The sequence below is a fragment of the Tinamus guttatus genome, unplaced genomic scaffold, assembly GCF_059628265.1.
Source record: "Tinamus guttatus ecotype Peru unplaced genomic scaffold, ASM5962826v1 Tinamus_guttatus_pri_ptg000489l, whole genome shotgun sequence".
Lineage (NCBI taxonomy): Eukaryota > Metazoa > Chordata > Aves > Tinamiformes > Tinamidae > Tinamus > Tinamus guttatus.
Genome location: NW_028289023.1, coordinates 568856 through 589438, shown reverse-complemented (window position 1 = coordinate 589438; position 20583 = coordinate 568856). Strand labels below are relative to the sequence as shown.

Sequence of the window (20583 nt, the reverse complement as noted above, 5' to 3'; positions counted from 1 at the left end):
TTCTGCTTTTTAAGTTACTGTCTTTGACTCAGGCTGTTGAACTATTTCTAAATTGGATTTTGGATAACATCAGTTTTGGAAAACAGCCTTTGTTCACAAAGAATGGGCTTTATCTCATGTGACTTCAGCCACCTAGAAATCATGCAGCTAACTGTGTAGGAATCTTCTGTATTCAGGAATGGCACCTATAGAGAATAATTTATTTTACCATCTTAGAGTGGGACTGAGGTCCTGACCATGTGCACTTAGTACCACAGGGGTTCTCTAATGCCCTCCAGCTACCAGTCCAGGAGGGAGAGAGAGGTTTTGATAGGTTCTGCGTCATATCTGCCACGTCTGTGCAGATATCTTGGGCTATTAGTGCACCTACATTAGTCTTTGGCTGAGATCAGGAAGGCATTTTTCTGGTCAATCACCCGGTTATCTTCATTTACATACTAGTTTGTATCACATAGAATTCTCACCAACTTGTAAGGTGGACTTCTTTTTATTTGAGTTTCAGTCAGAAGATGTACTGTAATGATGCACTTCAGCAACTCTTAGGCTTGCAGTACATGTTGTCTGAAAAGAGCTAGTGGCTGTGGATGTTTTGTCATCAGCACCAAGGGCTGACCAAGACTCTACAGTTTACTATTATGGCTAATGTAGATATGAACATGTTTTAGGTTAGAACAGATCTAAAATGATTTTAAATCCAATCTGGTCCCATGGAATGAATCCCAGGTAGGGGCTGAAGTCTGTTAAGTGCATTTGGGAGATCAACTTCCTTTTTAGTCTCGTTTGAAAGGAATCCAGTTCATGTACTCTGAGATGGAATGGTGAATGGCCTCCATGGTGAATGGAGACAACCAGAAGATTGCTTCACAAGTGGACTCATGATCTAAACTTACATGCTACTGTAGATGTACCCTGGGATCTCCTATCTCATCTTTACTGGCAGAAGCATCAACATTTAAGCAATTGAATTCTGCCCTTAGGACAGGTTGCATCAGCCTCTGAAGGTAATTACCTGTCTCCCTTGACCACAGGAGTCTTATTAGATACTGCGTACTAGTACTAGATACTCAATGCTAGATGGCAAGCAAGATGTACATTATTCTAGTCTATTCTAGTACATTGAATACCAAAAAACAAACAAACAAAACAAACAACAACAAAAAAAACCAGACAAACCCAGACAAATACTGCTACAAACTTCAGAAGAAAGGTGTCTGAAGAGGAGTTGGGCAGAGCAGAGAGCTTTGGGCAAAGACAAGAAATAAGAAACTGAGGAAACACAATGAGAATTGAGCTGGCCATTTGACTTGGACATCAATATAGACAAAACCAGTAACTGAGAGCAAGGAAGTATATAGCACTAGCATAGATTACGAATGTCTACAGCACTGGAAGATAGGAGAGGAAATTTCAGCATCCCTCAAGTTGTTTCCAGTTTCACCATGTCTCCGTTCAAAATCAGTTTTTCGGGAAGCAGAGAGCCGGTTTCAGGAGAAATAACCAAAGGCGCCTGTCCTACTGTATGTCAGGCTGAGGTCCAAAGAGCCTAAGAGATATGACTGTTGTTATGCCTAACCCAACTAAATGCAACATATAAACGTGGCACAAATATTACAGACAAGACCCTGATGATTCAGAAATGTGCAGAAGACAAAGTCTAAAGGTGACTATACATGAAGGGAAGTAAGTATGAACTTAGCAATAGACTGAATATTTGTGAAATGTATTGGCAAAATGTTTGTTACGTGTCATGTGGCCAAACTCTTCTAAAAATCATCATGAGTCAAAATGATCATCTCTTTTACAGGTATTAAAAAGTTTTAAGCCTATTCTAGACTTTTCTCACTAACAAAACAACTGTTAATGTATAGTAAGCAAAAAAGGCCTTTTAATCAGTGTAAACAGCTCTTTTTATGGACTATGTATTGTTCTTGTTCATTAGGATTACTTGTAGCTCAGCTTGATGAATTGTTCTCAGTTTATGGTCTTCTTACCCTCTCAGTTTTGTTTCTGGAGAGCGTTTAAGTGGAGAGAGCTGGAGAGAGAGGCAGAGCCAATTCTGCATTTTATACATACAGATTACAATGAACAAAAAATCTTTACAGGACCATCTGTAACATACGATGTTTGAAGGGACAGAGTGCACCCTCAGCAAGTTTGTGAATGATACCAAACTGAGTGAAGTGGCTGGTACTCCTGAGGGCTGTGCTGCCATTCAGACGGATGTAGACAGGTCGGAGAGTTGGGCAGAGAGGAACCTCATGAGGTTCAGCAAGGACAAGTGCAGGGTCCTGCACCTGGGCAGGAAAGACCTCAGGCAGCAGTACAGATTAGGGGTTGACCTGCTGGAAAGCAGCTCCACGGAAAGGGATTTGGGAGTCCTGGCTGACAAGTTAACCATGAGTCAGCAGTGTGCCCTCGTGGCCAAGAAGGCCAAAGGGATCCTGGCCTGGATCAGGAGCAGTGTTGCCAGCAGGTCGAAGGAGGGGATCCTGCCCCTCTCCTCAGTTCTGGTGAGGCCGCACCTGGGGTATTGGGTGCAGTTCTGGGCTCCCCAGGACAAGAGAGACGTGGAGCTTCTAGAGAGGGCCCAGCGTTGAGCGATCAAGATGATTACGGGACTGGAGCATCTATTGTATGAGGAAAGATTCATAAGAGCAAACTACTTAGCCTGGAGAAGAGAAGACTGAGAGGGGATCTTATCAATATAATCAATCAATACCTAAGGGGAGAATGTAGAGAGGATGGGGTAAGTGGTGGCCAGGAACAGGACAAAGGATAGTGGGTATAAATTAAAACACAGGAAGTTTAATCTCCATGTGAGGAAGAACTTCTTTCCTGTGAGGGTGACAGAGCCCTGGAACGGGCTGCCCAGAGAGGTTGTGGAGTCTCCTTCTCCGGAGATCTTCCAAACCTGCCTGGATGCCGCCCTGTGCCACGTGCTCTGGGTGACCCTGCGTGTGCAGGGGGGTTGGACTAGATGATCTCTAGAGGTCCCTTCCAACCTCAACTATTCTGTGGTTCTGTGAAGAGGGACACAGAACTTCTAGAGAGGGCCCAGCGTAGAGCAACGAAGATGATGGAGTGGAGCATCTCTCTTATGAGGAAAGAGTAGGCAAGTTGGCCCTGTTTGGAATTGAGAAGATTGAGAGAGGATCTTATAAACAAAACTGAGGGGAGAATGTAAGGAGGATGGGACTAAACTCTTTTCGGTGGCGGCCAGTGGCAAAAGGAGTAATGGGTACAATTTGAAACACAGGAAGTTTCATCTGCATATGAGGAAGAACTTCTTTACTGTGAGGGAGACAGAACACTGTGGAATTCTGTGAAATCCTACTTTACTTTCTGCAGAGATGAAGGACCACTCAAAAATGTAGCCCTTTATTTTAGTGCAAAGCAAAGCACTGTTTAACTGTTTTTAGAGGTGGATGCTTTTATTTTTTTCAGGATCCTTACTACTGAGCAATTCACAGTGATGATGAAGGAAGAGCAGAAGCTAAGAGCCATCACTTTCTTTACCTGTGATTTTCCAGGTTTTAGAGCATCAAGTTGCTTACTGAAAAAGGATTTCATGTGCAAGGAAATGTAATCTAAAAACTAAGGAACCAAATTAAGGGCCAAAATCCTGAAGTTGGGTGGAGCTCCTGGGTTTTGCAGTCTGTAACAGCATGACAAACAGTGAACCTGCCAAAGAGCACAGGATTAAAACACAGGTTCAGATCATTGTCAGCTCGAAATCTCTTCTTGGAAAACTGAAGTGACAATCATCCTGACTCAAAAGGCATTTGTAGCCAATGCTTCTATTATTTCAAAGTTATGTCTTTCTATTTTTGTCAATACTCATCAACCAACTCCCAATACTGTTAAGGCAGCTGCCCTGTTGCAGGCAATAGCTCCATTGATGAATACGCACACGTGTTCTGGAATGCCTAATGATAAAGATATCAGGGACTCATCTTCCAGGTTCAAATGGCTCTTTTCCTTTTCCTTTCCCATGTTCATGCTTCATTGAGACACCTGAAGAGGAGGCTGACCTCTAAGCTGACGGAGTGCAGAGTACGTGTGAAAGTTGGGATTCTGGGGCACTGTCTCGGCCCTGGTTTTGCACCGGGAACAGGCGCTCCTCCTGGACAACTCCAAAGCTGGTCTAGCTGTGCCAGGACCTGCAGGGCACGTTGCAGCCGTGCAGGCAGGCTGCCCCTGCCTCCAGCCACCCTGTGCCCTGCTCCCCAGCACATCACAGAGCGGCCAGCGCATCACAATGTGTGTCAGTGGCACAGAGGTGGCCTCTGCCTGCAGCGCCCGCCCGTGCCCCAGTGCGTTGCTGTGCCGGCGTGAGAGAGCAGGGAGACGTGGGCTCCCAGCTGAGTGGCACTATTACGCATGGGGGACAGTGGTCCCGGTGTTTTTTGAGGCCTCCTCAGCTCCTGGTGCTGCTCGGCGTGCTCATCTGGCCCTTTGCAGCACTATGGGGCAGATCATCTGCTGCGGCGCGCGGGGCTCTCCCGACCCCGCTCCCAGCTCGCAGGCCTCGTCTGGGGCCTCTGGCTCCACGGTGCATGGCACCAAGATAGGGATTGTGGGCAGGGAATCCTCCTTTAGGGCAGAGGTGAGCGGCTGCTCCCACTGTCCTGTCCCTTGTGGGCGCTGCCAGGAGATATCTGTGTTTCCCAGGGGAGGTGGTAGGGGCTGAAGGGCTGGAGGCAGCGGCTGCTGCCCAGTAGGGCAGCCTGGGAGAAGCTGCCCCAGCCAGAGGCAGAGCCAGTGGCTGCCCTGGGCCACGTTTGGGCACCTTGTGTGGGGCTGCTTCTTCTCAGCACCCTCCAGCCCCGCAAAGAGCCCGGGGGCTGTGGCCGGCAGGGCTGGCTCTGCGGGGCTCCTGCAGCCTTCGCTGCTGCGGGCGGCCCTGTGAACGGAGCCCGTTTCTTGCAGGCTGGTTCTGCACAAGGAGCTGCTGTGGTCCCCGCGGCTCCTGAGGACGGACTCTGCCGTGCGCCCGGTGAGTGGGCTGGGAAGAGCAGCGGAGCAGCTGCCCTCTCCCTTAGCGCTCCCCACGGAGCCCCGCGCAGAGCCCCGCGCTGCTCTGCTCTGCTCTGCTCCGCAGGCGGCAGCTCTCGGCGCTGCTCGCACACAGCTCTGCCCCTGCTTTGGAAGTCACTCCTGCTTTCCTCTCGCCAGCAGCTCGCGGGCCTCCCCGGAGGAGGAGGAGGTTTTTCCGGTGGCCGTTTTCCCGCAGACGCAGCTCTGCCAGCGGGAACAGCCCGGAGCAGCCAGAGCCTGTCCTCCAGAGCGCGCTCTTTGGGCAGCCTCTGGAACGGCTCTGTGGGGAAGAGGGGAGCCTTCCCCAGCCAGTTCAGGTACGTCAAACAGGCCACTGGAGACCTGGCCTCCACGCGCGCTTCTCTGCGGCCAGGCCCAAGCTCAGTTCCCAGCACTGGCGGCCTTTCTGCATCCCAGGATCCCATCCCTTTGTGAATCCCTGATGGCTTCTCCTGGCAGGATCTCCTGGCCATCCTGAACAGAGAGGGACCTGCCACAGAGGGCGTCTTCCGCATCGCGGCGAGCGAGAAGGACCGGCGGGAGCTAAGGGAGGCCCTCAACACAGGAGTCCACGTGGAGTTGGAGAGCAAGCCAGTGAACCTCCTGGCTGCTCTCTTAAAGGTGACCTCTCCTGCCCTGCAGCTCATTCCTCCTCCTCCTCCTCCCCAGCTGCCTCCTCTGGGAGGAAGACGGCCATTTTGGGCTGCTATGGAGGCTGATGGGAACGAGGGCTGTGCCTGCACTCAGCCAAGCCTGCGCCAACGGGGCAGGGATTCGAGCAGCTTGTGCAGTGCTCATGCTCACCCTGGAGAGCAGGGAGCTCAAAGCAAGCTGCCTCCTGGGAGCCCAAGTGCCATGGATGCTCCCTCTAGGCTCAGGGCTCATGTCCAAAGCCTCATCTCCATATCTTGGCCTTGCAGGATTTCCTACGGAATATCCCCTCCATGCTCCTGTCCGTGGCCCTCTATGATAGATGGATGCTCGCTCTGGAGACGGCAAGCAAGGAGCAGCAGATTGCAGAGCTCAAAGAGTAAGTGCTGTCGGCAGTGACAGCGTTCTGGAGTGTCTGGGAGAGCTCAGGGTCCCCTCTGGCAATGGGCAGGCTCCTGCAAAGAGCCATCATCGTTGCTGTCAGCAAGCTAGTGCTGGGAGAACACAACACAGTCCCAGGCGTTCTTGGGCCTTCCCAAAGCCTGCCAGCATGTCTCCTGAAAAGCTCTCCTTTCCTCACGCTGGCCATGTCCTGAGAAGCAGGCACTGTGCTGAGATGCCTGCCTTTTAGTGAAGATCTTGCTCTTGCAGACCTTGCATTTCAGCAGCTGCTCAGCTGCTCCACGGGACACAAAAAGCAGGGGCCTGCCTCTCTGTGGAGGATGCACCATCATTTGGGGCAGCTTCCTTGAGACTTCTTGCTCACAGTAAGCAGCAGCAGCCACGGCCTCCTGAAATGAGGGTGCCTTGTGTTTGTGTTCACACAGGGTGGCTCAGGACCTGCCCCAGGCAAACCGCCTCTTGCTGCGCACCTTGCTTGCCACGCTCCACACCATCAGCCAGGGAGCATCAACTAACAAGATGACCTCCAGAAACCTGGCCATCTGCATCGGGCCCAGCATGCTGGGCCCAGGCCTGGACAGCACGCTGCCCCTGCAGCTGCAGGTTGAGATGAACAACAAGGTGTGTGGAAGTCGCCAGGGAGCTTCTCGCGTTGGGCCCCTCTGAGCCAGGTCCACACAAGCCACAGGCCCTGCAAAAGCAGCAGCAGCCCCTGGGAGCGTGGGGGTGCCCCTGCGCTTGGCAACCTGCAACCTGACAGGCAGAGCTCTGACTGCAGCTGCAGAGCTACAGCTCTGGGAGCAGAAACAGCAGTGGGGAGCAGCAAACAGCGCTGATGCCTTTGCAGCCCTTTGCCTGACGCCCATGGTTTGTGTGTGCAGGTGGCCGTGCTGGTGGAGGTGCTCATTGACAACCACGCAGCAATATTTGGGGAGGACGTGGCCTTCCCTGGCAGCTCCTCTGCTGAGGAGCCCTGTGAGGACAGAGGCAGCTCCGCAGGTTTGTGTGCAGAGGGTTCAATGGCTCCTGCCGGGGCTTTAGTCTGGCAGCACTTGCCACAAGTTGAGAAGGACCACGCTCATGCCACACAGGGCCCCCCTGATGTTAAAGCCTGGTGGAGCTCAGCTTTTTGCAGCATTGCTCACCGTGGGCTAGAACTGCACTCTGTCCATGCAGGATGTTGGCCTCGGGGGGCTCTTGTGTCTCCTGAACTGCTCCTCACCTCCAGAGGGGCTAAGGCTGCAGCTTGCCATCTGCCAGGACTGTCCGGTCCCAACAGCAAAGCCCCCTTTTGCCTGCAGAGAGCCACTCAGAAGTAGCTAACGGGCTCTTTCTGCCCACAGGATCCCCCGGGGCTGCTCAGGAAGACGCTGTGGGCAGCAGCAGCCCCGAGCCTGAAGCTGCACAAGGACCCGCAGCCTGCGAGAGGCGGCACCAGCCCCGCGCCAGAAGCCCCAGCGGCAGCAGGGCCGTTGCAGCCTGCGCCTCTGCCCCTCCGCTGCTGCTGCCTGCGGGGGAAATGCAGCGCAGCACCATGGAGAGGAGCTTCTCAGCACCAGCCCTGTCCACCCGGGAGTGCCTGCAAGGCAGCACAAGGCACCAGGAGCGCAGCAGCAGTGCTCACAACGTTGCTGTTGGGCAGCACGGGCCGTGCTTGGGGAAGGCCCTGGAGAAACAGCCGGCCCCGCTGCCTGCGCAGCTCCCCCGGGGCTCTCCACCCCGAGCAGCCTCCACGCGCTCCCTGGACAGCGCCTTGCCAGGTTACCAGCGCCCCTCCAAGACATTCCTGCGGCCAGCCCCCGTGCCCTCTGGCGCCTGCTGGGCCACCAGAACAATGTGAGCAGCCAGCGGCCATGCTCTTGTGTGCCACAGCTGGGCCAGGAGCCACCAGAGCCCAGGAGGCCGTGGCCATGCACTGAGGAAGCTGTGAGCATCGCGACGGGCAAACAGCTTACGCACCTGGGCAGGCTGAGGTGAAAGGAGGAGGAGGAGGAGCTTCAGGGGTGCTTGCAGGAGCCAGGAGGAAATAAAAACTGCAACTGTCACCACAAAACGTATCCATTGTGGTTTGGTATTGGACACAACTCAACATAGAAACATTTTGAACTCACTGGAGTCCAAGCGGAAAGAAAAAAGCAGGAATGAAGAGCAAAGGAGAGGAAAGCTGTGGGTAGCAGGTGCTTGTAGAGAGCTAAAGCCCCAGGGCAAAGAGCAGAGCTCTGCTTTAACACAGGCAGGTGACCCTGTGCTGAGGAGCCAGCACGGCCTCGGCGGAAGCAACATGGGCTGCACACCCTGCAATATCCCACTTTGTGCGCAGCCACCCCTCCGGCTGAGCCAACACCGTTTCCTCTCCGGTCCCGTGGGAACAGCAGGCGCAGGCTGTGCACAAAGGCAGCACCCAGCCTGTCTGGCACATGCACTTCCATTCTCTCCTCACGTGCAACCACGCAGCTAGAGGTCTTGGACTGGGGCTTTCTGTCTGCGTAAGGTGACATCCTAACTGCAGTCACCGCTACATTATCTGTACATGTCCTCTGTGAGAGTCACTCACATTGCCTGGAAAGAAAAGGAAAGCTTCTAGGAGGCAAGAAGACCTCAAAGCTGCAAGGAGAGTAAGCGCTGTGTTTTGCTGGTGGAATTATCTCAGCGTGGACCTCACTGGAGACCAAAAGGAAAGAAAAAAGCAGAAATGGAGAACAAAGGAGAGGTAACAGGAAAGAAAAGAAAGAGGAAAAGGAACGGTGGGAAAGAAGAAAGAGGGAAGGCAGAAGAAAAGACAAAATAAAGAGAGAAAGGGATGAGGGAGAAGTCCAGTGGTCCAGGGTCAGGAGAAATTGGAAAGCAAAGCAACTGAAAGCAAGCAAAGGAATCTCAAAGAAAAGTAAGGGAGGAAAATCACAGGCAAAAGGGAAAGAAAAATGTACAGAACATGCAAAAGAAGTGGAAAATAAGAAAAAGGAAAGAATAAGGAGGAAAAAAGAAAGAAAGAAAACGAATTGTGGAAAGGGAAGAAGAAAGTCAGAAAAACAAAAAAGGCACAAAGAAAAGAGAAAAAAGGAGAAAAAAACCCCAAAACGCAGGGATACAACCCAAAAAGAAAGCAAACAAACAAGCAAGCAAGCAAGCAAGCAACAAAAAGGAAAGCGATCAGGAAACAGGATAGCAAGAAAAAATGAAACAATAATGGAAATCAAATAGATGGAAAAAAAGGAGGAAAGAAAATATGGCAAGCAAAAAGGAAAGTGAAAAAGAGAAAATAAGGAAGGCAGCAGGAAATAAAACAGTAAGCGAAAAAGCAGAAAGAAGCATCTGGGAATGAAAAGCAGGGAAAGAAAACAAAAATAAGATAGAAAAGCAAGGAAAAAAAGGAGAGAAAATGGGGAAGAAAGAAGCACCAAAAAAAGAGGAAAGAGACAGAAAAGGAACAGGAATAGAAAAGTAGGGAAAGGAAAACCTAGCAAGGATGCAAAGGGAAAAAAAAAAAAAGAGGAAGACATAAGCAAAGAAGAAAGGAAAAAGAAGAGAAGATGGAAAAGAAGGTGGCCGTGGGCAAATATCAAGGAAGCGGAGCGTGTGGCTAGGGGACAAATTTATATGTATCAGCTAAGACCCTTTCAGTCTTTAACATTTGATTGGATGGACCTCTTACAAGTTTGTCTTTGTGATTGCAAGAATAAAGATGATGAATAATGCCTTTTCTTGGCAAACGGGATTCTATTATTTTCTGATCACTTCTCCAGGAAAGGACTGTGCAAATGCCTGTGAAGGAAGTCTACTTACAGGACTGCAAAGCTTGTGGACATAAAAACAACAAACAAGAACAAAGAAAACACTCCTCACTTTTTCCTTTTATTACAACCACAGTTTTTTTTTTTTTAACCTTATAGGCCATACCTTCAAGGCCAAGCTTTCAAGTTGTTGCCTTAACTGCCGTGTCTTAGGCAATTAACTAGTTTCCATCTCATTCTTACAGTAGCATAGAATCATAGAATCCTTGTGGTTGGAAAAGACCTTTAAGATCATCGAGTCCAACCGTAAACCCATCACCACCATGCCTGCTCCTAAGTGCCTCACCTACACATTTCTTGAGCACTGCCAGGGATGGTGACTTCACCACTTCCCAAGGTGTGCCCTCATGGCCAAGAAGGCCACTGGGATCCTGGCTGCATCAGGAGGAGCGTTGCCAGCAGGTCGAGGGAGAGGATCCTGCCCCTCTCCTGAGCTCTGGTGAGGTGGCACCTGGGGCATTGGGTGCAGTTCTGGGCTCCCCAGGACAAGAGGGACATGATGCCTCTAGAGAGGGCCCAGCATAGAGTGACAAAGATTATTAAGGGACTGGAGTATTTTTTGTATGAGGAAAGACGAAGGGAGCTGGGCCTGTTAAGCCTGGATGAGAGGGATATCTGACCAACATGTGCAAATACCTGAGGGGAGGATGCAAAGAGGATGGACCCCAACCCTTCTCGGTGGTGGCCAGTGACAGGACAAGGGGTAATGGGTACAGACTGAAACACAAGAAGTTCTGTCCCCATGTGAGGAAGAACTTCTTTCCTGTGAGGGTGACAGAGCCCTGCAACAGGATGCCCAGAGAGGCTGTGGAGTCTCCTTCTCTGGAAATCTTCCAAACCCGCCTGGATGCCACCCTGTGCCACGTGCTCTGGGTGTCCCTGCTGGAGCAGGGGGGTTGGACTGGATGACCTCTAGAGGTCCCTTCCAACCTCAACCTTTGTGTGATTCTGTGATGTATGTAACAGAGCTGGATTTAGAGCTGTCTGACTTGGGTGAGGGCAGTACTGACGGCTGACTGCTCATGACAGCAGATGCATCTACAGACTCTTTGGTCCTTCAATAGTGCACTGGGCTGACACAGCAAACGTTGGTTATCAAAGATCCAACAAAGCGAATGCCTGCTAACTTTGCTAGGACAACACAAGGCTCATTTCTCTAGGAGCAGAACTGGAGTCTTACATTGTGCTGTCCCCATTTATATATAGTGTTTTAATTATTGTGTGTTTTCATTAGCATACATTCTAAAACAAAGTGAAGGTAGGAGATGGACTCCTGTTTGTTTGCCTGTATTTGAAAATTCAGTTCCATATATAAGGGAGGCTAGAAGGAACTGAAGAAATCTATGTAAATAATTCATTTTAAAAAGTAATGGCAAGCTTATTCAGTAGAAGAGCTGCTGCTCTTGTTCTGTCTGTAAACATTATTTAAGTAAATTATTAAGTACATATGGTGTCATGCACCTATGTCAGAAAAGAAAAAGAAAGAAAAAGACCTATCCGTGCTCTAAAATACAACCATTCTCTGAGTCATCCAGTGAATCTGATATCTGTGTTTTTTTTCTCTTGAGGCAGAGGAAATTCCTTCCAGGGTGCTTTAGAAAATGCTAACTGGGCCATTAGTGATTAACAAATAAATAATACTGTCTACAGTTAATTCCTCTTCTTAAGTCCCTCCTTTCATTGTAAATCTGCTATATTTCCTCTGAAAGGAGTTTTGATAAATGAACTCACCTACGAATTTTGAAGGTTAGTTTGAGGTGAATGTATGTCGACGCTGTCAGGAAATTTACGTATATGTTACCTGTGACAACACGGAACTCAAGAGTGCTTACTGCTTGAAGTCCTCAGAATTTATATGCACAATTTACAAGATCCTCAGATAAAGTAATAAAAGATGCTGCCTAATACATTTTTTCACCCATTGGGATGTGCATTTTAAAAATGTTTGGTTTTGATCTATTATTTAATAATCTAGTACAATCTTTACTACTGTTTGGAGAGATGTTGTTAGACAAATACGTTTTTGTTGTCTTTTTATCTTCCCGTTTTTTGCGAACCAAATGGAGTCTCTTTATGCCATTAACCAAAGTGACTTGTAAACAAAGAGGCAATTTAACAGCATCCCTACAGCATCACATTCCAGCTTAACCCTGTGAGGACTGCACAGCACAAAAACTCAAGCGATCAGAGTTCCCACTTCGTTGGAAATCTAGTAAATAATCTTGTATGTATACAGAATAGTAATTGCACATTTTTGGAATTAGATTATACAAGAATATAATTCGAAAGGCAAGGAGCCCTTGTCACATTCTTTCTATCCAGCCTGTACCCCTGATTGATTTGTCTGATTTACGTAACAGTTATTTAGTGGAAGTGAATCATGGGTACGGTCAGAACAACTACAGTAAACCAAAGTATTTCCAGTGAAGGAGGGAAGCTGTAACATCAAAGAGATTTCAGGAGTGCAATAGTTGCTCTCGCTGCTCTGCGGAGCAGCAGGGTTGTCCAAATTCACTGTATTTCACTAAAAAAGAATGTATTTATTTTTTATTAAATTGCATGCTGCAATACTTAGCAGTATCACAGCTTCCCCCCCCAAAAGACCCTCTACTCTGAAATAAAATGCAGCTCAGACCACAGAGCTTTTGTTGCATCGTGTAAAATAAAAGTGCCACATAGTTCAGTCTGTTCTCTGTCAGAGATTTCAGTGCACGCAAAAAATTAAATTTGGGAGTGAGGTTAAAATGGACACAGAGGTTGGAGATAGCCCTGAGGTGATCTCAGTTCTTGTCTGCTTGCTTGGGTAAAGTTACTCTGATTACTCTTTTTCTAGAGTAAGCGTATTTTTACCTTTTTTTCAGCATAGACATTTAAGTGTCAACAGGTTCTGCTCTGTTTGTTCTTGCATATCCCAGAAGCATACCAGTATTCGTGGCATAGAAATTATTATTATTAATTATTATTACTATTATTAATTATACTTTATTCAACAGTCCCTTTAAGTAAACAGAAATGCTACTGCTTTCTCTCTAAAAATAACGTTATACTGATATAGGGGTTTTCTTCTCTCTTTTTATGGTACATGAGCTAATGTCAACTCACTGATTTCCTCTCTTCTTACTCTGGTGATGCATATTAGTGGCCACATTTAGAGAAAAAGGAACTTTCGTATCCATTAATTCAGTGAATTTGCTGATTAGCAACACTAGCAACAGGAACGTATACACTACCAGGAGGAAAAAGGCGCTACACATTATTAATTCTCCTCATTGTCCATTCATTTCTTTTATTACTTCTAAATATTATATGGCCTCCCTATAGTACATAATAGCTAGCTTTATGCTTCCTATCTTTCTTCTCTTGAATTGACTAAAAGCTCAATCCCCTTCCCCTCAGCCCACATAAGGAAACAAGAATCCAGCAATTGTGCAAATCTCCCATGAACATCCCAACAGCACAAAAGCCTCGCTTTTGATACAAGACACAACAGCTTTAATTGCTGCCATCAAAGCGCCACACAGGCCAGTTACCTCTCTTAAAAAACCAGCATGCTTCAACATACGTCAATAAAGGAGGGTTGCTACCAGTTCTCAACAGCCTTGACAGCCAGAACATTCCTGCTGTTTTAGTGAAGAGGACCTTGATCACTGCTTTCTGTAATGCTTCCCTCTACTGCAAGAAGCAATTCCCCACCCAGATAAAAGCAATATGTCTGACAAAAAAAGAGAAAAATATGACTCACTCAATAAAGTAGACTTCTCCTTTTTCTGTATAAGCCATTTCCCAATTATCAGGCAATGGGCCCAAGTCATCGTTCTCTTCAGGTTTTGTCTGCTTTGTTACATCCATGTCCTCCTTTGCTTCTTCAGGCTGAGTATATCCTGGTGCAGGACAAGGTTGGGTGGAAGATACCTCCGCTGAGACACCTGTACTCTTTTCTTCATGTTCACTTGATTCTACAAGAGAAGAAAAAAACATTATTTTTGGATATCTAAGCAAATGATGGATAATTTACTGCGTGCAACCTTCAAGCAATATGTCATGAACTGCAAAGCCTCGAAATAAAGGAAAAAATCTGCTGGATTTACACAAGGGGTCCCTCCAATTATGCATTTTATCCAAACCACAATATGAGAAAAATAAAACAATAAAAACAAACGAAAACAACAAACTAACAAAGATCAAAGAAATCTAAGAGTTCTGGATCATTCTGCCCAGACCAGCAGTTAGCACTGAGCAGAAGGCAGCCTCGTATCCATCTTGTGGCTCCAAGCTTCATAGCTTTTCAAACTGAAGAACCATAAAGTAAATACCCTGCTGCTTTTTTTTTCAGAAAAATAGATCCTTTTTAATTAAGAAAACATATACACTTATTGCTTTTGCTATACCTATAGATAGCAAAGAAATCAATATGACAACCTTGCAACTCATAATGATGTATACCAAATGGTTGGGATTTCATTACTAGTATTATCTGTTAGAAGCTTAGTTGCCACCAGCCAGTGCGAAGTTCCTCCCACACATGTCACTGTATCCCATAACATACTCAGGAAGGTCCCTTCCTTTCCTTTGCTTTTTTAAAGTACTTGATCTTTCACTCTTTACTGATTCTACTTTCCAGTAGCGCCTGTGTGCGCAGCGGGGTCAGACTACATGATCTCTAAAGGTCCCTTTCAACCTTAAAGATTCTATGATTCTATGAATAAAGGAATAAAAGAAATACGTATGGTTTCGTATCATTATGAATGCATGTACACCACTTGCTTTGGATGATATGGAGATCTTATTTTGACATACATATTGAATGTCTGTAGATAATCATTAAGAAAAGGAGGAAAATATTTTTAAAAAGAAGCCCACAATGTAGTCCATTTATTATCAGTAAACAGTAAGTTCAAGAAGATGAACATGTTTTAAAGAACTAATGGATGTATCCAGAGCACAGAACTATGCAGATATTTGTGCAGAACATGTAGGAGGTGGAAGACAACTTGAGTGAAATGAACTATTTTGTGATTCTTAGGAAAGCAATAAATAACAACAAAAAATAACACCAATGGACTTCAAAAGCAGATTTCAAAAAAAAACTAGTAAGAATTAGAATTAGTAAATTTGATGTTTGGTCTTATGGCATGCAAGGGCAAGGAGAAAGGAGTTCAGGAGAGCTGGTAGGGATGAAATAAACAATACTAAGAGCAAAAGCACAACTTGTCCTAATGAAAAGGTTAGAAGGTAAATATAATCAGAGATCATTTTGATTATGCTATGACTATGCAATGGTGTTCTACCAGATACAGAATTGTACAAAAAATGAAAACTAGATCAAAGTTAACTGAGGACGGACACATAAAAATAGTGCACATGCAAGGAAAGAGAGTCTACAAAATGGGATGCTGTCAGGGACGTTAGGGGTAACAAGAAAACTTTCTGTAAGTATATTGATAAGGAGACCAAAAGCAGATTTCACAATGTGGGAAGGAAGGAAAGCTAATAATACACGATGCATAGAAAACAAGGTATTTAGTGCTCTTTTTGCCTCAGTCACTACTGAAAAGATTACCTATGATTAAATGACTAACATAATTAACGTCAGCAATAGGAGTAAAGAACTCAGATTAGAGTGGGCAGGGAACAGGTCAAATGCAATTTAGATAAAGCAGCCATTTTAAATCAACAGAGCCTGCTGAAATGAAATGTAGAGTATTGAGGGAACCAATGAAGCAGAACCATAGCTAGTAGTGGCTATACCTTTGAGGATTCTTAAAGAAAAGAAGATTAGTTTAAACCAGTCCTGGTTTAAACACAGTATCCATTAAGGTTTTTTTTTATATCAAATTTAGATTTTTAGATAGTTTCATATTCTGAAATTCTGGGTACCAAAGTTCCCTTTGAAATAATTTGCTTAATTAGGCCATAATGTCTTTTTGTAAAAGAGGGGTAAGGAAATGTAACTTCACTAGAAACTTCAATCTATTTTTAATTCCTAGAAGGATGGTGGGACCAGCAATCGAACCACCTACATGTAAGCTCTTCAAAGGTGATAAGTAATTGTCAAGATTTATCAAGAAGGAATTTTGCCAAGCTAATCTTACTTCTTTTCATGACAGAGTAACAGGTGTTGTTACTTGGGGAGAAATAGTAGACATATCTTGATGTTAAAAAAAAAGACTTTAGACAGTGACACATACAGCCTTTTAGAACAGTGAGAAAAAAAAATCTAGACCAGGTCTACATCAGGGTGATAGTCTATGGCTCTGCAGCCATATGTAGCTCATGTGCTGTTTAAATGGAAGTCATACCTAAGCTGTGGGTGATTGCTAGCATTGCCTGCTGCTGGGAAACGTGAATCTTTCCATCTGAGGGAAGAAATAAATTAGCAAGAGACTCAAAAGCAAGTTTTGTCCAGTTGAATCTCACAACAGAGTGGTAGGATCTCAGGAGAGCTGAAGTTACCTCCTCCTTATCTAGTACTCCCAAATTATTGTCTCCTTAGCCTTCCGAAGTGCAAGGCATGGCTGATACATAACCCCAGTCAGCTGTGTGAATGCAAAATAGGAAAAAACTCCCTCAGCAGAAATGCTACTGAAAAATGCACAGTGGAGGTATGAAGATGTGTGAGGGATATCTAACTATTCCTCTCAATTAAATATAATATTATTATTAAAAAAAATCATAACAGGTAGGAAGGGTAAGCCTATGCAAATACATGTCCTTCCACCTTTACCTACAGTAAGATTTCAGCAGAAGTACTGTTTCAAGGACTTCATTTCAAGGAAAATTTGAAACTGTTCAGAGCAGAGCAACAAAAATGGCAGAAATATGGAAAGAAGAACTGGTCTTTTTAGTCTTGAGAAGAAAGAGAAGACAGATGGATAGAGAAAATATTTTTAATTATATAAAAGGCAGAGTGGATAGGCAGTCTCCATGTCCCATGAAAATATGAAGCTATTGCAAATAATTCCTTTTTTTTTTTTTTCTATTTCTGCAAAGCAAAAGAAAGTTTACATCTGTCTCAAGTATCATTCACACATTTGTCAGCTATATTCGTGAGGCTATCCACAGTCTTGAGCACATTTTTACTGCAGGAATGACACTGTAAAGACCGAACAGAGGGCAAAACGTGAGGTAGAAGGTGTGTGTGCCTGCAGTAGAACAGCTCAGTTAGCACAGGGGCATCACGCACAAGGATTGATGAGCAAGCACTAGTTTGATAGTACACAGGCACGGCAGCGCTGCTGTGTCGTAGCATTTTAACATGAGGTCTGTAAAACGTACTAGCTTTCTCAAGATCTTATTTTCAATGGCTCAGCTGAGGTCAAGCTCCTTACTTTCAATAAATATATCAACAAATTCCAGCCATTATTGTGGCAGAGAAAATGTGAAAAACTTAAGGATTAAAAGAAATATTCTGAGCTTGTCTCAGATAGAGATTGCTATCAAAATATGGAGGGAAAAAAGTAACCCAACATGTATTTAACCACTTAAAACATAATTATTTTAAAGCCAATCTCATGACTTATTAATTCCTGGATCATTAGTGTTAATAAATTGTTTTGGTAATAATAGAAGAGCCATCCTGATGATTAAAAACCAACCAATTGAGGTAGAATTGCCTAATGCCATTTAATAACATTTAATTTAACACAATAGACCTTCCAGACATTAGTTATTTCGAGTACAACAACATGTAGGTGTTTTATATCGTATATTTTGTTATATGTATCTATCGTTCACTCATTCCAGTGGATATTCAACTTCCTGATACTCATACTGCTACTATATATTCATACATAGTATTTGATTTGATAAAAAGCATGAATTATGGTTAAAGATTATTATTAGTATATTAAATTATTACACATTTCAAAATCATAAATATTTTCTTCGAATAACATCTGATAGAAACAAATCCTAAATTTGTACCGTAATACATACCCAGAATTTGTCACTAAAAAACATTCACTTGACTTTACATCAAATGAAATAGTTTACTACAGGCACTGTCTCACTACAAAACAGATTACATGGTTGAATTTTCAAAATTTAGTGCATCTTAGTAGTGAATGCCCTGTGAAGTGACAGAAGGGAAAACAGCAAAACACCAGCAAGTTACTGCATATCTGAAATGCAATTAACTTTGGGGAAAAGATAATGTGCATATCAAAAAACACTGCTAGTGTTAAATATTGTAAATTGATGTCTGTAGTATTACAATGTCAGTAGTTGTGCGAGATGACATGTTTTGTGAACAGCTCTTGGACCACATGGTGACTTTTTTGAGTAACTGGTAGCTATGTTTTTAATAGTCCCAGAATTTGGGGCACACCCAACATGCCACTTGTATTTTAAATTTTAAATTATTTTAATTAAATTATTTTAATTTTAAATTATTTATAGTCTAACACTTGAAATTTGCCACCTAAACATGTAAAGGGCCATGACACTTTGTTCTGTTATTTTAACAGTTCACATGATTCATGCAGTAAAGCTTAAAAACTTATTGTTTTCTTCTAGAAGAATCAACCCAGATGACCTAAGCAGCAGCAGCAGCAGAGAACAAATTAAAGGAAATAATATTAAATATTCATTTATGAAGTGGTTTTAGCAACTCTGAAAAAAATACTGTAGCTCTTGACTGTATCTAAATGAATAACTTGGTCAAGCCCTGCACAGAATCACAGAACAGTTGAGGTTGAAAGGGACCTTAAGGAATCATCTATTCCAAGCAGGGTCATGTACAGCAGGTTGCCCAGGACCCCAGCCAAAAGGCTTTTGAGTATCTCCAAGGATGGAGACTCCACAACCTCTCTGGGCAACCTCCTCTAGTGCTGAGATACCCTCCCTGTAAAGGTTTTCCTTAAATTCAAATAGAACTTCTTGTGTTTCAGTTTGTGCCCCACAAGAAACAGTTCATCCCTCTAAATAACTATGAACAATAAAATTGTTCAACTGTTGCCTGCTGAGTTTCATGCCTCTGCATGCTTCATACTGTTTTCTTATAAAAATATCACTATTCAGCCAAGAATTGCTGCCTCCAGCTGGAGAAAAATCCATGTTGCTCCTGCGTAAGGCAACATTTCCTTTTCATACATAGCTGCAGCCTGATTTGGACTTTGATGCTTTGCAAAGGAGCTCTTCTCCCTAAAATCTAATACAGTAAGAACTAGGAGCTGATGCAGGGAAAGGAAAATGGGACAGAGGAGATTGGTGAACACAGCTTGTTTTGTAGACTGGATGTGGTTAATCGTGAGAAATTGAATTTAGGTAAACACCTATAGTAGAAATATCAATGGATACCAGCTTACATACTTTTTTACATCTCATAGCTCTTGCATACTGTGTCCTTTATTTTCTTGACTCTGGCTGCCTGTAAGAGCATAAGGCCGCATAGCTCTCTGGGACTACTCACATGCACCTCACATGCTGATAGACAGCATTGGGACTTCAGCCATTACCAACCTAAGGCATGCAATGATTCTTTTGAAACACACTCTACGTCTTATCTTATCCTTCAATTAATTTCGAGACTGCCAGAAATTTCACTCTCTGGGTACAACTTATCATTGTCCAAGTAATGTCAGAATAATACACGTACATAAGTATTCTTTCAACTTCAGATGGCGTTTAGAAGAAAATAAGCATATAATCAGTCAGAAGTGTGAAGCAAATGTGACATGGCCAACAGTGTCAAATCATGATGCTGGCTGAGAAGGAGACTGGCTTAATTCTTTGCAGACTCAACAGCAGTGAATGTCTTACCAGCTGGTTGCAGTTTCACTAACAATCTTTTTACCTCTTTTGTCAAACCACCAGTTTTGCAGAAACTGTCAATTTCAATGCAGTGCCCTTCAGGAAAGGTTTCTCAGGGTAGTAGTATGTAGGCAATTACATTAAATGTGAGAAATCCAACACCAACTCTAGACTCTTAATCATCACTTGGCCATTCTAATAGTTATTCAACAGACTGTCTCTTGCATGCTGCTTGGTCAATAGTAGGATTTTTTGTTTAAATTTAGGCAGCTGAGCTTCTGTGCTGTTTTAAATTCAATTAAACATTCTAGGTTGCATATATTGGCTATGCACTTTGGAAGGGCCTCTCCTTATTTTTCAAGAGAAAGGTTTCATCAGATGTTTCATCAGTAATGCACTTAACTTACGTACACAAATTACTAAAACTCAATGAGTTAAATAACATCTCCCAGTTAATAGTAATGGATGCTGAAAGAACTTGATCCAGGAGGAATGACTGGCTAAAATGACCAAAAGCCTCATCCTAAGGAAGTAGGAAAACTTCCTGATGGGTTCTAGGCTGAGTACAAGTGACAAAAATGAGAAAGATAAAGCAAATACATGGAGTAGTAAAAATCAAAAGGAATTAATATATCTATCATGCCTGAAGATCTTCAGTCTGTCCATATATGATTGTCAGAGGGAAATCTGATGGCATAGGGAGCAAAGTATGTGGAAATATTGATGAAAAATAGCTTCCTACTAATAAAGCTCAATAGGCACACAGATTAACTTCCCGATCAGCAATTAGAAAATAGCATAAACTAAAATTAAAAATAAGTAAATATCTCTTCAATACAAATGTTGTTAATTGATTTGATAAAGACAGGTTAATTTTCCCTGGATTCATGTTATATCTGTTAATATTTCAACCTCGCAGCCATAGGTGTTACAGCAGTCTTTCTCCTTGGTA

The 20583-nt window shown here is 44.3% G+C and overlaps 2 protein-coding genes across 10 annotated transcripts in view; one reads left to right on the top strand and one right to left on the bottom strand.

Annotated features, from left to right (window-relative positions):
• The window catches only part of MAGI2 (membrane associated guanylate kinase, WW and PDZ domain containing 2), a 677723-nt gene that overhangs the window by 211292 nt on the left and 445848 nt on the right, over positions 1-20583 (bottom strand). For all 9 annotated transcript variants that reach the window (XM_088533177.1, XM_088533170.1, XM_088533173.1 and 6 more), the window contains exon 5: positions 13624-13837. In XM_088533177.1, coding sequence (XP_088389303.1) covers positions 13624-13837 — 214 coding nt within the window. The remainder of the gene's footprint in view (positions 1-13623; positions 13838-20583) is intronic.
• Positions 4466-7930, top strand: LOC104570506 (T-cell activation Rho GTPase-activating protein-like). Its single transcript, XM_088533266.1, has 8 exons — positions 4466-4606; positions 4825-4996; positions 5179-5354; positions 5497-5658; positions 5958-6067; positions 6516-6711; positions 6972-7089; positions 7434-7930. Exons 1-8 carry the CDS (start codon positions 4466-4468, stop codon positions 7928-7930), a joined length of 1572 nt encoding a protein of 523 aa, XP_088389392.1.

Bases quoted from the DNA above. Each gene is read 5' to 3' on its own strand.
- LOC104570506 (XM_088533266.1), top strand. From the start codon at position 4,466: ATGGGGCAGATCATCTGCTGCGGCGCGCGGGGCTCTCCCGACCCCGCT. The intron at 5,355-5,496 runs GTACGTCAAACA...TTCTCCTGGCAG, and splicing joins GCCTTCCCCAGCCAGTTCAG to GATCTCCTGGCCATCCTGAA. The intron at 6,068-6,515 runs GTAAGTGCTGTC...GTGTTCACACAG, and splicing joins CAGATTGCAGAGCTCAAAGA to GGTGGCTCAGGACCTGCCCC.